The 17,272-nt window shown below is 43.3% G+C and overlaps 1 protein-coding gene across 8 annotated transcripts in view; it reads left to right on the top strand.

The window, feature by feature from the left end:
* CSNK1G3 (casein kinase 1 gamma 3) overlaps positions 1 to 17,272 on the top strand; it is a 276,242-nt gene that overhangs the window by 56,370 nt on the left and 202,600 nt on the right. For 7 of the 8 annotated variants that reach the window (XM_033929001.1, XM_033928999.1, XM_033928997.1 and 4 more), the window contains one exon: positions 1,245 to 1,285. The exons of the other annotated variant lie outside the window; for it this stretch is intronic. In XM_033929001.1, the coding sequence (XP_033784892.1) occupies positions 1,245 to 1,285 (41 nt within the window). The remainder of the gene's footprint in view (positions 1 to 1,244; positions 1,286 to 17,272) is intronic. 8 annotated transcript variants of the gene reach the window in all.

Genomic DNA, 17,272 nt, shown 5'->3' with positions numbered 1-17,272 from the left:
GCTGGGGCCCGTTGCAGTTTGAAGGAAAAAAAAAGGGACCTGCAAAGGCGAGAAGAAGGGAAACCTCCAGGACAACTGCTCTTTGCCCTCATTCAGCGGCCCAAGAGTCCAGAGCACCAGCGGCAGCTCTGTGTACTTTTAACTTCGGCACAGAGCTGTCCCTAAGCAGTAGTTTAGCGCGGTTTCATGAGGCAGCCTCGGGGCCTTTGCTAGGCTGGCCCGCTTCGATGATGCAATGTGGGCCGACCTAGCAAAGGCCCCGAGGCTGCCTCATGAAACCGCGCTAAACTATTGATTAGGGGCAGCTCTGTGCCGAAGTTAAAAGCACACAGAGCTACCGCTGGTGGTCTGGAGGTGTGGAGACAAGGCAAGATGCAAACGCGGTGGAAGGCAGAAGTCCCGACACAGCGACTGCAACAGGAAGTTGCAAGTCAGCTGACGCCGGCCTTTCGTTGCGGCGGGGACTGAATCCTTTGCGGACCAGCAAGAATTTTTTGCGGACCGGCGGTTGAAGAATTGTGGCCTAGAAATCATTTGATTGTGGCAGTATAAAAGAAAAGTTATGTTATGAAAGTGCAGCGTTAACTCCTGATGTGGCAATTTCAGACAAAGACATTGCAGAGGCTGGTCCATCAGAGGAAATCTCTTCAGCACACACTCTGCCAATTGATAAATCTAAGCACCGCTTATCCGGTTTAAAGATTTTGATTGGCTAATGATAAAAGAAAATGGTATGTGGTGCTCATTGTGCATGAAATATTCAAACAACCCCCCCCCAAGGGTAAATGTGCTTTTACAAGAATTCGAAAAGAAAGCTTGCTGGACCATGAAAAAAGTAAAATGCACATTGAGTCTTCTGCTGACCTAATCAAATCAGTTTATATTTGAGTATATAAGATATTTTTTTTTTTGGGGGGGGGGGGGATTTTTTTTATTAATGGTCATATACTAATGTTAACACTAGTTCACAGCTAGAAATAAACAGGGGGGGGGAACCCTTTTTTATGGCCACTCTAGAAATGAGCTTAGCGCATCCTTAACGTGTTTTTTTTTACCTTCTGCAAAGCTCATTTCTTGGATAACCTAGTAAAAGGGATCTATCATGCCTTCAGCAAATGACCACAGTAGAACTTCATGAATATTTTATGTGAATATAGCCTTATCTAATAATTGTGTATGCCAATGTAGTGCTTCAATATCACTAGCACAGTGTGACTTTATTTTTATTTTTTTCTTTCTTTAAGGAAAAAATTTGTACACAAATGAATATGTGGCAATTAAACTGGTAAGTTTTTTATTTTCTTGCTTTGAGCTTAAATTGCTATGTTTACTTACAATTTTTAATCAAAATTTTTCTAATTCTATAGTTATTCTGCAATAAAATGTCAGGTTTTGTTTGTGAAACCAGCTGAGAAATAATGTGATTTGTAAGTTGGTGATGCATAAATAAAATAAAATTTTTTAAAAAAGTGGAGAAAGCATGTAGTCCAAAACCCTCTGCATGTGTATGTTGGTCTGTGACATGGATGGGAGAGAGGAAGGACAACTTGAGTAGAGTGGTTCTAAAACATTATTTTGATTTGTTTTTTTATAATTCTTTATTCAAGTATTACAAAATACAAAAAATTTAAAATCTTGTTTCGAAACAGTAATACACCTGATTATAGTAACAGCAATTAACCCCTTCCTTCCAAGCTTTTCAGCCAATACCTTATTATAATATCAAACAATAAAAAAGAAAAAAGAGACAAAAGCAAGAAAAATACAACTAAGGTAATCAAAATCACATTCTTTCCTAATATTACTTTGATTTGGAAAGAATAATGAGTCTAACATACCTATTAGATGCTATATCAACAGATTTCAAAGGATGCATTTTACAGTTTGTTTGTTTTTTCCTTTTTAATTTTAATAGCAATACAAAAAGGATATTTTGGTAAATTTCAGAAGATATGGGGACCATTAACAGATTTTTGTAATGAATGATAAACTTTTCCCAAGATAAGATATTTTATTAGAGGGGAAATATGGGGGGGGAGGGTTATTTTTAGTATTTCATAATATATGATTATATCAATAGTTTCATTGTAATGGTACTTGTATGTAATATTGTGATGGGAGGGATGGGAGGGGAGGATTTTCTATTTAATAAGAATAGTTTAAATATTAGGTTTATTACATAATATTCAAAATATTATAGAATATTGATTTGTAATGAAATGTTATACTTAAAGTGTTATATGAGAATTAATCAAGTGTGTATTTATAAGTTCATATGAGTTTATCTGCTACACTTGTAATGTGCAAAAATGAATGAAGAATTTAAAACCTTTTTAATTTGTAAACCGCCAACTGCAGTAGATCAAATGTGATGAATGAATAAATATACTAAGGCAAGAGCACCTTCAGGAGAAGACAGTAGAACAGTAGTAACAAACGAAACAATTTAGTCACGATATTATTCTTCATAACCATTAAGAAAGCTATTTATTTATCATCTAGGCCAATGTTCTTTAACTGCTGGTCCACGGACCGGTCCGGTCAGTCCGCAGAAATTTTCTGCCGGTCCGCGCTCAATACTTGCCTGCAACACCGCCAATAGTGTCAGTGCAGCGATTCGCTTAGGCAGCCTTGGGTCCTTTGATGGATCGTGCTGCCTCTGAGGAAAGAGGAAGTTGCATCATCAGAGGCGGCCCATGACTCGGCAAAAGCCCCAAGGCTGCCTAAGTGAATCACGCTGACGCTACTGGCGCTTCTGCAGGCAAGTACTGAGGGGATTGGAGGGAAGGGGAGGAAGCCATTGTTGGAAGCTGGATAAAGGGAGAGCTGCAACTGGATGTGGAGGGAGGGAGGGAGAAGGAGCGATGCTGTTGGGAGGGGAGGAGGGAAGGGTGGAGAGTTACTGCTGGACAGGGGAGGAGGAAAATAGGAAGGAGACAGCTGGCAGGGAGATTAGAGGAGGGGAAGGGGTCAGGATGGAATGAAGAGGTCAGATGAGGGAAAGGGGAGAGACAGAGGAATGAGAAAGTAGAGAGAGATTGATGCTGGGAAGGGGGTCAGCAGAGAAATAAGGAGAGATGCTAGATCTGGTGTAGGAGAAAGAAAAATGAAGAGAGCAGAATGAATCATGTTAAAGGGAGAGAAGGGGTGCAGGCTGGATGGAAAGGGGAGAGGGACATAGATACCATATGGAAGGGGCAGATGCTGGATTGAAGAGACAGGGCAGATCCTGAAAGGAAGAGAGTTAAAAGAAGATGAAAGCAGAAACCAGAGACAACAAAAGGTAGAAAAAAATCATTTTATTTCTATTTAGTGATTATCAGATTTGAAATGTGTATCCTGCTAGAGCTGTTGTTAGACATAACTGGGAACTGCAAAGCCCAGGCAGTGCTTCTTTAGCTTCCAGCTGGCTTGGGGCTCTCTCTGACAAGGGGGCAGTTGCCCTAGTTGCACTCCCCTAACACTGTTCCTGTCATGTGTGACTGTGATATTCTGTTAGCATGATATTTCTGTGTAGCTTTCTGTAATAATTTGGCTTATTCAGTTTTCTTGATAGTAGAGGGGGATATATGTGAAGGGGAGGGGAGATGAGTTTTGTTGATCCTTGCTTCATATTATTTGTATTTATAAAATTACAATTGTTTCTTTTTATACTTTAATAAAATCAGTTCAATATAAAATCATAACTATTTGAGGCTTGTGCGGATGGGATCAGAAGGTTTGCGGGGACTGAGATCGCGGAGACGGGGTTTTTTATTTCAGTCTTAGTAGTATGCCAGTCCACAAAATAATTATTTTATTTCTGCCGGTTAATAGGTGTAAAAAGGTTGAAGAACACTGATCTAGGCAGTACTATCCTTAAAAAGCAAGTGGTGGTCTTTCCTGCCAGCCGAGGGAGGTAGGAAAACTGATCTTTCCTAGAGACATCCTGATTATAACCTGCTGGTGGTCATATAAATAGTGGAATTTTTCTCTACCTCCAGAAGAGGATAGGATGTTCGATCTTAACTAGGGCTTATTTTGGGGGTAGGGCTTATTAGGACCATCTTTAAAAATCATGCTAGGGCTTATTTTCGGAGAAACAGGGTATTACTACTATTGAACATTTCTATAGCGCTGAAAGGCATACGCTACGCTGTACATTTTGACATTAGATAGACAGTCCATGCTTGGAAGAGCTTACAATCTGGTCTTGGACAATATCATCCACCTGGAATTTAATATCCATGTGAATTAGAGTGTATACCCCTATAATGTGTAGTGAAAATTATTTAGGGCACAGTAATCTCTTCCCCCTATTATTAAAATGTGTTCCTTGTAGATATATAACTTGTAAATTGACTCTAGCAAGTTCTTTTATGTAACAACTCATTTCCTGGGAGAGTTAAGCCCCAAAATATTAAAGGTTCCTACCCTCAATCTCACATCATTTTTATATAAAATACAATAGTATTACAGCTATTTTACATAGTAACATAGTAGATGACGGCAGATAACGACCCAAATGGTCCATCCAGTCTGCCCAACCTGATTCAATTAAAATGTTTTACATTTTTTTCTTCTTAGCTATTTCTGGGCAAGAATCCAAAGCTCTACCTGGTACTGTACTTGGATTCCAACTGCCAAAATCTCCGTCAAAACCTACTCCAGCCCATCTAAACTCTCCCAGCCATTGAAGCTCTCTCCAGCCCATCCTTCCCCAAAAGGCCATATACAGACCGTGCAAGTCTGCTCAGTACTAGCCTTAGTTCAATATTTAATATTATTTTCTGATTCTGGATCCTCTGTGTTCATCCCACGCTTCTTTGAACTCCGTCGCCGTTTTCTTCTCCACCACCTGTCTCGGGAGCGCATTCCAGGCATCCACCACCCTCTCTGTAAAGTAGAATTTCCTAACATTGCTCTTGAATCTACCACTCCTCAACCTCAAATTATGTCCTCTAGTTTACCATTTTCCTTTCTCTGGAAAAGATTTTGTTCTATGTTAATACCCTTCAAGTATTTGAACGTCTGAATCATATTCCCCCTGTCCCTCCTTTCCTCTAAGGAGTGCTTCCAGTCTCTCCTCATACGTCTTCTGGCACAAGCCTCCTATCATTTTCGTCGCCCTCCTCTGGACTGCTTCAAGTCTTCTTACATCCTTCACCAGATACGGTCTCCAAAACTGAACACAATACTCCAAGAGGGGCCTCACCAATGACATGTACAGGGGCATCAACACCTTCTTCCTTCTACTGGCTATGCCTCTCTTTATACAGCCCAGCATCCTTCTGGCAGCAGCCACTGCTTTGTCACACTGTTTTTTCACCTTTAGATCTTCGGACTATCACCCCAAGGTCCCTCTCCCCGTCCATGCATATCAGCTTCTCACCTCCCAGCATATACAGTTGCTTACGATTATTAATCCTCCAATGCATTACTCTGTATTTTTTTTGCATTGAATTTTAGTTGCCAGGCATTAGACCATTCCTTTAACTTTTGCAGATCCTTTTTCATATTTTCCACTCCTTCTTAGGAGTCTACTCTGTTACAAATCTTGGTATCATCTGCAAAAAGGCACACTTTTCCTTCTAACCCTTCAGCATTGTCATTCACAAACATATTGAACAGGATCGGCCCCAGCACCGAAGCCTGAGGGACTCCCACTACTCACCTTTCCTTCCTTCGAGCGACTTCCATTAACCACCACCCTCTGGCATCTGTCCGACAACTAGTTTATAACCCAGTTCACCACTTGGGGTCCTAACTTCAGCCCTTCAAGTTTGTTCAACAGCCTTCTATGAGGAACTGTATCAAAGGCTTTGCTGAAATCTAAGTAAATTACATCTAACATATGTCCTCGATCCAGCTCTCCGGTCACCCAATCAAAAAATTCAATCAGGTTCGTTTGGCACGATTTACCTTTTGTAAAGCCATGTTGCCTCGGATCCTGTAACCCATTAGATTCAAGGAAGTACACTATCCTTTCTTTCAGCAAGACTTCCATTATTTTTCCAACAACCGAAGTGAGGCTCACCAGCCTATAGTTTCCCGCTTCATCCCTGTGACCACTTTTATGAATAGGGACCACATCCACTCTCCTCCAATCCCCGGGAACCACTCCTGTCTCCAGAGATTTGTTGAACAAGTCTTTAATAGGACCCATCAGAACCTCTCTGAGCTCCCTCAGTATCCTGGGATGGATCCCGTCTGGTCCCATCGCTTTGTCCACCTTCAGTTTTTCAAGTTGCTCATAAATACTCTTCTCCGTGAACGGCGCAGAATCTACTCCATTTTCTCATGTAACTTTGCCAGACAATCTCGGTCCTTCTCCAGGATTTTCTTCTTTGAACACAGAACAGAAGTATTTATTTAGTACATTTTACAAATACAGCTGACAGCCTCTCCTCACTAGCAAATACCCTTCCTACCTCCTTCCAACCCAACCAACCTCCCACACACACACACACCTGAGTCACAACTAGTGCTGCTCGATTCAGGGAAAAAATATTTTGTTCGATTTGGCCCATTGAATTGATTGTGCAGGAAAAGTGAATCAAATCGATAAATTGGTTGGGGTTTTTTTTTCCAAATGTCCTGGTGGGTTTATTTTGTAGCCTCTTCCCCTTTTGCCTTCTCCAATCCCATGCCAGCACTGAGGTGTAAACAAAAAAGACTTTTCCTCTCTCTGTTAGAAAGCGAGTGTGAGCTAGGACCTAACACCAGCTCTGGCAGGATCCACATTTCAAATCTGATATACAGTAATCACCAACTAGAAAATAAAATTATTTTTCTACCTTTTATTGTCTGGTCATTTTAATTATTCAAATTATGTTGGCCCCAGGCTTTGTTTTCTGTTTCTGTTAACTCGCTCACCAGGATCTCCTATCCATTTGAAGTTTCTTCTTTCTCCATGCTCATCTTCCATCTCTGTACCTTTCCTTCTACTGCCATATCCAATATTTGTTTCTTTCCCACTGTTTGTCATCTCTCTCTCTGGGTGCCCTCTCTCTCCTCTTATGCCCTGTATCAAACCTCTCTATTCCCCTCCATGCAGTATCTCTCCCTTCCTCCCCTACATTATCATGTGCAACATTTCTTTCTCTCTCCAAGCACCATCTCTCTCTGCCCTTCACTCTATGTCCAACATTTCTCTCTATGTTCTCCATTCACTTCTCCTTCCCTCCCCTCCACCATGTGCAGGATTTTTCCCTCTTGCCCATTTCTTACTCTTGGTTGCATTTCTCCCTTCCTCTCCTCCACCCCATGTCCAACAGCTTTCTATCCATCCTATCCCCCTGTGCAGCACCTCTCAATTGATCCCTTCACTATGAGATCTGACATATGGGCCTCCTAAAGTAGCAGCAGCGGTTGCAGTGGCCGACAGGAAGAGGCAACGCTTGAAAGAGGCTGCTTCTGGCCTGCCCTGCCTGGGCTTCTTTCTGCTGTGTCGTCAATGATGTCATCAGTGATGCGGCAGAGTGAAGGCCTCAGTGGGGCAGGCCAGGAGCAGCCTTTTCTGAGAGCTGCCTTTTCCCGTTGGCTACTGCCATTACTGCTGCAGCTTTAGGAGATCTGGAGGTATGTCGGAACTCACTGAATCAGTGAGTCTCTTTTTATTTTTTTTTTTTTTTAAGTGAATTGATTCAAATCAGCGAATCGGGCAGCACTAGTCACAACCACACAAAGTGGCCTAAATGCCAGAAAGTAGTGGATATTAACTCAGCTATGTAAAAAAAAAAAAAAATCTTCCCTCTAGGTATAACAGTAGAAACAATACAGGCACATTCTACAAAATATTGGTAATTCGTGCAAAAATATTCTCAATTAGACAATACTGTGACTGCTACCAGCTGTATCACTTAATGCAGGGGTGTCCAATGTCAGTCCTCGAGGGCCGCAATCCAGTTGGATTTTCAGGATTTCCCCAATGAATATGCATGAGATCTATTAGCATACAATGAAAGCAGTGCATGCAAATAGACCTCATATATATTCAATGGGGAAATCCTGAAAATCCGACTGGACTGCGGCCCTTGAGGACCGACATTGGACACCCCTGACTTAATGAAACCAAATATAGAGCACAGGTCTCCCATACTAAAAAGGAAAGTACCATATATACTCAAATATAAGCTGAGGTTTTTGGGCCCAAAAATAGCTCAAAAATGGGAGTCTCGGTTTATATTTGAGTCCTCTGATGTGCTCTTCTGTCCCCTTCCTGGACCTGTTGCATGCCTTCTGCGGGCCTGCCTGAAGCCCTGATGGTCCAGCAGTGAGCTGGGATTGGAGCAGTCCTTCCCGTGTCCTGTCCTAGTCTAAACCACCCCACATCCCTCCTGCCTCCCTGATTCTTCTAGACCTTTTCTTTAAAGCCCTGGTGATCTAGTGATGAAGTGGACAGAAGCCATCTTCCTACACTCCTGCCCTGTGAGATCTGCAAAATAAATGGCTGCTGCGAGTTCACAGTCAAGTAGTACCTAATAGTTTTTACCATGATGGACTGATTATGTATTTTAGAGATGAAGGTAGCAGTATCTATTCCTGAGAACCATATTACTTTACATTTGGAGGGATTAAGAAAGAATCCATGATCTAGTCATTGCTTTATATGTTCTCGTTCAAAGGTAGCTGAAAAGCTCTGTCCCATGAATTGTGGGCAACAACTAACTATGGCCCCCTTTTATCAAGCCTTGTTTTTATTGCTGACCACTGTGGTAAAAGCTCCAATGCTCATAGAATTCCTATGAGTGTCGGAGCTTTTACTTCAATGGCCAACAATGAAAAAACCCTAACATGGCTTGATAAAAGGGGGCCTATATCATCTGTAAATAGGTGAGCGTGTATTAGAGAATGACACGGTGGCGGTTTACCCGCGGCTACTGCGTTTAGCCGTGGGTAACCCGCCAAAAACGGGGAATGAAAATTAGCAGCCTCTGCGGGGATGGGGACAAGGCCATCACCGCCCCGTGGAGCGGTGAATGGTCTTGTCACCGCAGTGAGGCATAAAAGATCGTGCGGTCCCCGCACCCCCATCCGCCCACCCGCACGCCGGCTCGATCGTTTAACCAGCTTCCTCTCTCCACCTCACCTTAGTTTGCCGGCTTTCTTTTTCGGCGACCGGAACGCTTTCAAAAGAGCCGCGCACGCGCGGCTGCTCAGTATTCAATCTTCTGCCGGAAACAGGAAGTTGCAGCAGAGCAGAAGATTGAACTTTGAGCTGCTGCGCGTGCGCGGCTCTTTGAAAGCGTGCCGGTCGCCGAAAAAGAAAACCGGCAAACTAAGGAGAGCTGGAGAGCAGTAGCGTACCAAGGGGGGGGGGGGGGGGCGGGAGGGGCTAAAAAGGTAATGGCGCCAGGCCTTGGAGCACCGAGGCAGACCGCTTCTCCCCCCTCCCAGCCGAACCCCCGCTGACCCTCCTATCTCCCCCCCCCAAGTGAACCTTTCCGGCCCTCCCAGCGAAAGCAGCAAACCTCCCTCCAGTAGCGTAGACTTTCTCCTCCCTCTGCCGCATCACTGATGATGTCATCAGTGATGCGGCAGAGGGAGGAGAAAGCCGCGAAGGAGGTTTGCTGCTCTCGCTGGGAGGGTCGGAAAGGTTCACGGGGGGGGGGGGGAGATAGGGGGGGCAGCGGGGATTCGGCTGGGAGGGGGGAGAAGCGGTCTGCCTCGGTGCTCCATTACCTTCTTCGGGCAGCAGCAGCGTTTACAATTCGCTGCTGTTGCTGGCTTCAGGCCTTGTTCTCTGCCGGGTCCTGCCTACTTCCTGTTTTCATGAAGACAGGACCCGACAGAGGAAGGCCTGAAGCGGGCAACATCAGTGAATTGTGAATGCTGCTGCTGCCCGATGAAGTTCAGGACATCAGGACATCGAGGAAGGAGCAGGGTGAAATCGGCTGCTGGCTTGGGGGTGAGGGTAGGGAAAGAATCGTGGAAGTGGAAAAATTGGCACGATGGCTTTGTGGGGGCTAGGGGGAGAGAGAAAGAAAGGAAAAAATAAAGAGGGGGGCAGGGGGAGAGAGAAAGAAAGGCAGAAATAAAGAGGGGTCAGGGGGAGAGAGAAAGAAAGGCAGAAAGAAAGAGGGGGACCAAGGGGAGAGAGAAAGAAAGGCAGAAATAAAGAGGGTGTCAAGAGGGAGAGAAAGAAAGGCAGAAAGAAAGAGGGGAGCCAGGGGGAGAGAGAAAGAAAGAGGGGGGGGGGCAGGAGAAGAAGGATCAGAAGAAGGACCAGAGACTCATGAAATCACCAGACAAAAAGGTAGGAAAAATGATTTTATTTTCAACTTAGTGATCAAAATGTGTCCGTTTTGAGAATTTATATCTGCTGTCTATATTTTGCACTATGGCCCCCTTTTACTAAAACGCAATAGCGGTTTTTAGCGCAGGGAGCCTATGAGCGTCGAGAGCAGCGTGGGGCATTCAGCGCAGCTCCCTGCGCTAAAAACCGCTATCGCAGTTTAGTAAAAAGGGAGGGGGAATATTTGTCTATTTTTGTATAGTTGTTACTGAGGTGACATTGCATAAAGTCATCTGCCTTGACCTCTTTGAAAACCCGCGCAATATAAATGATAATTAACATTTTCTCTGCGTACAGCGTGCTTTGTGTTTTTAAAATTTTATTGTTGGTAGATCATTTTGACTTGGCCACAAAGGTAAAGGGGAGGGAGGGAGGGGAGCTGCTGAAAGACATCTAGTAATCCTTGCAGGCTTGACTGTGCAGGGAATTATTTTTGTAAAATCATGTTTTGTGACTGGCATTATCTAGACTTTAATTTCTATGAATGAATAGAATGAAAATGATATAAAATTACTTGCTTGCGGGGACCGCGTGTTCCGGCTCACACAAGGAAGGAGGGGGTGAAAGGGAAAAAGTTTCTCTTCCTTGGAAATAGATTCTGAAGTGACCTCATCAAAGAAAACCAGCACTAAATGTACAAGAAATCCCTTAAACAATGTCAAAAGAGCCCAAAATAGAAAACTGCTACTGCCTTGAGACTCCATTATTGAAGGAATCAACTTGAAATCACAGAAGAGACAGGAAAAGGTTAAATGCCTCATGGAATCCTCAGGTACAAAACACAAACCAAATTGTGAATGAAATCAGAGCAGACAGTAAGAATTATAAAATTGATGTCATTATCCATCTGGAAAAAAAGGCGTACTAGAAATAATGCCTCAGCAATACAATTTTCAGAAGTTCTATTTGCTCATGGTAAGGGAGAAGAGAGACTGCTAGTGATGGTGGGGGGACTGATAGAAGATATGAAAGAAGGGTGGTAGAAAGGAACAGATGGTAAAGGAGGGAGGGAAGGGTGGTGGTGGAAAGGAATAGAACAGACATTGAAAGAGGGTAGAGAGGAACAGACCCTGAAAGGAAATGTGGAAGGCAGAGTGGGGAGAAGACGCTGGAAGGGAAGAAGACAGATGCCAGACTATGGGGGAGCGGAGGGAAGAAAATGGGTGCTAGACGGGGACGGTGACGGGGCGGTGAATGGGATGGCAGTGGCGGTGACGGGGCGGTGAAAGGAACGGCGGTGACGGGGCGGTGCAGAGGATGGTGGCCGGGGACGGTGCAGTGACGGGGACAGATTTTTTCCCCGTGTCATTCTCTAGCGTGTATGCTAAGTCTTGAATCAGTAATGCCAGAGGGGCAAGAAAAATGTTAAAAAATAATTGGATGGCAGCTGTGTGGTTAGGATAAAATTCTTTTTTAAAAAATTATAGAGTATATAGTAACATTGGAGATAAAGACCTGCATGGTCCATCCAGTCTTTCCAACAAGATAAACTCATAGCATATGTTATAATGTGATATAACTTTTGCCTAATTGATCTTGACTTGTTGGAGCACAGACTATAGAAGTTTGCCTGACAGCGGACTTACTTCCTAACTACTGGAACTTCCATCAAAGCCCCTTCTATAGTTGATACAAATCTGTCTAGCCATAATCAGGGCATAGACCATAGAAGACTGCTCAGCTATGGCATTATTTCCCAATTACTGGAGTTTGTCTAAGCACCACTGTTTATTTTGCTTCCATTCTCTTTCCATATAGAAATCCTTTATTTGTTTATTTACCACCTTCATGAAGAAATTCACCCAAGGTGATGTACAGTAGGTATACTTTAACATAAAACTTACAGTTTTGCTAACAGCATAACGATAGTAAAAAGACCAAATATAAATGCAATGAATAAAGTAGAGTTAAAATCAGTAAATTGAACTTAATAATAGTACTACCATGAAACAGTTTAATTGGGAATTGGTGGATGCTGGATAACTTTTTCAGGTTGACTGAGAGTTACTGTAAAAAAAATACTGTAGCAGCAGGCAGCCTTTCCTGACAACACTCCTCCTTCCCTCTCTCCCTCCCCCAAAGCAGCAGAACTGGTACTGACAACACCCCACTGCCTCCCTCTTGGCCTGATGCAGCAGCAGCATCCAATCCTGCTAACTCCCTATCCTTCTGTTGGCTCCGAAGAAGTGTCAGCCGATCCTGACAGCCCCCCTCTCCCCCTTACTGAATCAGTAGCGGTAGCTGTTGAACAGAAGAAGCACCATAAATGGGCTGCTTCTAGCCAGCTCCGGCAGGGCCTTTCTTCTGTTGTCTTGGAAGTGACATGGCAGAGGAAATGCTCTTCTGGAGCTGGCTGGAAGCAGCCTCTTTACTGTGCTGCTTCTGTTCACCAGCTGACGCTACTGCTTCAGTAATTGAAGGAGGGAGGGGAGTTGTCAGGATCGACTGCCACTGCTGCTTCAGGGCCAAGAGAGGGAGGTGGGGGTTATCAAGATTGGCTGCCGCTGCTGCTTCAGAGCCAAGGGAGGGAGATGGGGGGTTGTCAGAATGGCTGCTGCTGCTTCAGGGGCTGGAGGGAGGGAGATTGTGGCTGCCTGCTGTTTCGGGGGCTTGAGGGAGGGGGGGTTGTTTGGAGGTTGTCTGAGGAGTGCGGAAGACTTTTAAAAAAAATTTTTTTAGCCAGCAATATTTTTGACATTTGATTGAGAGTGCCAGTTAATTGAATGCTGGTTAGCTGAGATTCTACTGTATTAACAGCATGAAAGAAGGTGGAAAGAAAAGGAAACGAGAGCCAGCATGGTTAAAAGGTGAAATGAAAGAGGATATTAGAGCCCAAAAAACATCCTTTAAAGAATGAAAAAAGGATCCGAATGAAGAAAATAAGAGAGACAAGCACTGAAAGTTAGATGCAAAGCATTGATTAAAAAAGCTAAGCGAGAATATGAAGAGAAACTTGCAAAAGAGGCAAAAACTCATAATTTTTAAAGGTAAATCAAAAGCATAAAACCTGTGAGGGAATCTGTGGGACCCTTTGGATGATCAAGGAGCAAAAGGGGCGCTCAGGGAGGATAAGGCCATAGCGGAGAGACTGAATGAATTCTTTGCTTCGGTCTTTACGGAAGAAGATTTAAGAGATCTACCTGAACCGGAAATGGTTTTTGAGGATGATGATGCAGAGGAACTGAAAGAAAGCTCTGAGAATCTGGAAGATATGTACTAAGCCAAATCGACAAGTTAAAAAGTGATAAATCGTCTTAACTGGATGGTATACATCCCAGGGTACTAAAAGAACTCAAACATGAAATTGATGACTTGTCATTAGTGATCTGTAATCTGTTGCTAAAATTGTTATGTTATGCTGATTTTTAAAAGGGTTCCAGGGGCTTCCTGCCTTGACACAATATGCTTGGCTGTTCAAATGTTATTATCGGGTGCTTTTGAGGTGTTATTATTCCCAATGTCAGTTGTATTATAGTGGGGGAATAGCTACAGATGTTTGTGTGAAGTGTGGAAGGGACCGCAATACTTTAAAACAGTGTTCTTCAACCTTTTTACACCTAAGGACCGGCGGAAATAAAAGAATTATTTTGTGGAATGGCAAACTACTAAGAATGAAATTAAAAAAAAACCCATCTCCGCCCCATCCCCGCAGCTCGGTCCCCATCTCCATCCTGTGTAAAGGAAGTGGGGAAAGAGATCCATGGTGCATCTCTCCCACTCCCTCTACTGCCATATCCAACATTTTTCCCTCTCTCATCCCCCGGATCATGTGCAGCATTTTTCACTATTGCCCACCAGCCCCATGCCCAACATTTCTCCTTCTATCACCCCTCTCCAGCACCATGCCACACCTCTCCCCCAATCACTATCCAACATGCCTCCCCCTTGCATCCCCTTCAATCTATCCCTATGTTCCCTCTCCACCACCATATCCAACATTTCTCTCTCATCTTTCTCTTTCTCATGTATCTCTTCCTCACTCTTCTCTCTCTATATGCCCAATAACTTTCCTCTTTCTTCCTTTCCCCTTGTGTACCATCTTTCCCTCTCACTTATACACTCATTCCCAACAATTCTCCCTTTCTATCCCCTCCCTTGTATCCTAAGTTCATGCCTCCTCTCTTCCTTCTGTGTCCCGAGTTCAAGTCCCTCCTCGCTGCCTTCCAACCTTTATCCCAAATTCATGTCCCTCCCATGTCGCAATGCGCTCCTCTCTTCCCCCCCCCATTTTCTCCCTTACTTGTTTAGGACCATCTAGCTTCTCTCCTTTACTTGTTCAGGACTGTCCAGCCTCTGCCAGAGCCAGATCAGTGCCTCTGCAAGCGAGTGCCTGTCTTCCTTCCGGCTTAGCTGCTCCTTTTATTCAGCGCCAGCTGCACTCGTTTGCCGGGACAGCGCGCAGTGACTCTTGCACGTTGCATGCTGTTGACCCGGTTCTAGTTCCGGGTCAGCCATGTACAGCGTGCAAGAGCCAATGTACGCTGTTACAGAAAACAAGTGTAGCTGGCGCTGAAGATAAGGAGCAGCCAAGCCGGAAGGAAGATAGACACGCGCTTGCAGGGGACACTAATTCTTCACGGACCAGCAGGAAATTTTTGTGGACCAGCGGTTGAAGAACACTGCTTTAGAACATGCCTTTTGGCAGTGTCATTGTATTAGAATATATTGGAAACGTATTGTGGAATTTATGTGGAGAACTCTCCGTCATACGGTTGAGGGCAATATATCCCAGTTGGTACTGGATGTCCCAAAAGCCTTTGGGCCTTTGCTTGTGGCTCAGATTCTTTTATATAGGAAAATGAGTCTGGTGGCGCGTAAGTGCATTTTATAATACTGGACATCCAATACTGTGCCGACTTATTGGCATTGGCGCAATTTATTGCATCAAATTAGTAAGCTGGGAAACTAGGTATGTTCGTGGACAATGAAAGGGGAAGAGATTGTATTTAAAGATCTGGGGTCCCTACTTGGCACAATTGCAGCCTAGGGGCCGCAGTCATCTTCTTATTGAGCTTTAATATTTGATTTCTATGCCTTTTGGCAGAATCCTTGTTTATTGTGTGTTTTACTCCTGGATGGGGGATGGAGTTTGGAAGTGGAAGGGGGAGGGTTTGGGATGTGAGGGAAGGTTTCAGCCTTGATAGTGTATACTTTGATGACTTTGTTGTGTGGCATTTTGTATTCAGTTGTATTCAGTTTTATTGTGATTTGTAATCAATAAAAATTGTTTGAACATAAAAGGGTTACAGGGGAGATCTGGGAAATTACACACTAGTAAGCCTGACTTCAGTGCTGGTCAAAATGGTAGAAACAATTATAAAAAATAAAATTGTGGAACATGTAGACAAACATGAATTAATGAGTCAGCAAGGGTTCAGCTGAGGGAGATCTTGCCTCACCAATTTGCTTGACTTCTTTGATGGTGTGAATACACATGTGGATAAAGGTGAGCCGATTGATATAGTGTATCTAGATTTTCAGAAAGCTTTTCACAAAGTTCCTCATGAGAGGCTCCTGAGAAAATTAAAGAGTCATGGGATAGGTGGCAAAGTCCAGTTGTGTATTAGGAATTGGTTATAAGATAGGAGACAGAGGGTAGGTTTAAATGTTAATTTTTCTCAATGGAGAATAAACAGTGGAGTGCCGCAGGGACTGGGACCAGTGCTATTTAACTTATTTATAAATGATCTGAAAATTGGAACGAAGAGTGAGGTGATTAAATTTGCAGATGACACTAAACTAAATTGTGACTCCTAAATATTTTAAAGTTGAGACTAGAGGAGTTCTCTGTCCTAAGATATAAATTTCCTCTTTGGTTGAGGGGAATGACCTGTAATCCAGCAAGATGTACATTTTTTGACATTCAAGATTAACCTCTGATTGTTAAGCCATTCATTGATAAGCACTAAACCATCTGTGATAGGGTTCAGATCTATATAAGATGTTAGTTTTAACCACCAACAAAATATCACCTGCATAACAGTATATTCTGAATCCTAACTCTTGAATAACCGAGATCAGTGGAGAAATTAAGATATTAAATAGTATTGGGGACAAAGCTGATCCCTGTGGTACCCCGCATGACAACTGAAAAGTTCTTAAGATCCCCTTTTTTCCTTTGACTGAAAAAGTCCTAAATTGTAGGTATGATATTTCAACACCGTGGTGGATAACTCAATGTTATGTAGTCTTCTGAATAATAAATCATGATCCACTAGGTCAAATGCTGCTGTCAAGTCTAGCGATGTCACCATTATCCATTATCCAGGATATCCATTATCCAGGATCTCTCTAATGTTTCACTAAGAAAATAAGCCATAAGTGTTTCCGTATTATGGCATTTGCGGAAACCTGCTTGTCTAGGATTGAGTACATTAGTCTTCTCAATGTAATCCAGGAGCTGTCCTACAACTATGTTCTACGATTTTACTTAACAAACAGAAGTTGGTAATTTTTAAGATCTAGACCGGATCCGATTTCTCTGATTTCTGTATAGGTGTTGTATATGAATGGCAACTAAAATTCAATGCAAAGAAATGCAGAGTAATGCATTTGGAGATTAATAATCGGAAGGAGCTGTATATGTTGGGAGGTGAGAGGCTGATATGCACAGAAAGGGAGAGGGACCTTGGGGTGATAGTGTCTGAATATCTAAAGGCAAAAAAACAGTGCGACAAGGCAGTGGCTGTTGCCAGAAGGATGCTGGGCTATATAAAGAGAGGCGTAACCAATAGAAGAACGAAGGTGTTGATGCCCCTGTGAGACTCCACTTGGAGTATTGTGTTCAGTTTTGGAGACCGTATCTGGTGAAGGACACAAAAAGGATTGAAGTGGTCCAGAGGAGGGCGACAAAAATGATAGGAGGTTTGCACCAAAAGACATATGAGGAGAGACTGGAAGCCCTGAATATGTATACCTTATAGGAAAGGAGAGACGGGGGAGATATGATTCAGAAGTTCAGAAACTTGAAAGGTATTAACGTAGAACAAAATCTTT

This window comes from Geotrypetes seraphini, chromosome 1 (assembly GCF_902459505.1).
Source record: "Geotrypetes seraphini chromosome 1, aGeoSer1.1, whole genome shotgun sequence".
NCBI classification, from domain to species: Eukaryota; Metazoa; Chordata; class Amphibia; order Gymnophiona; family Dermophiidae; genus Geotrypetes; species Geotrypetes seraphini.
The sequence above is the reverse complement of the archived record's forward strand: the minus strand, read 5'-3'. Positions and strand labels throughout refer to the sequence as shown.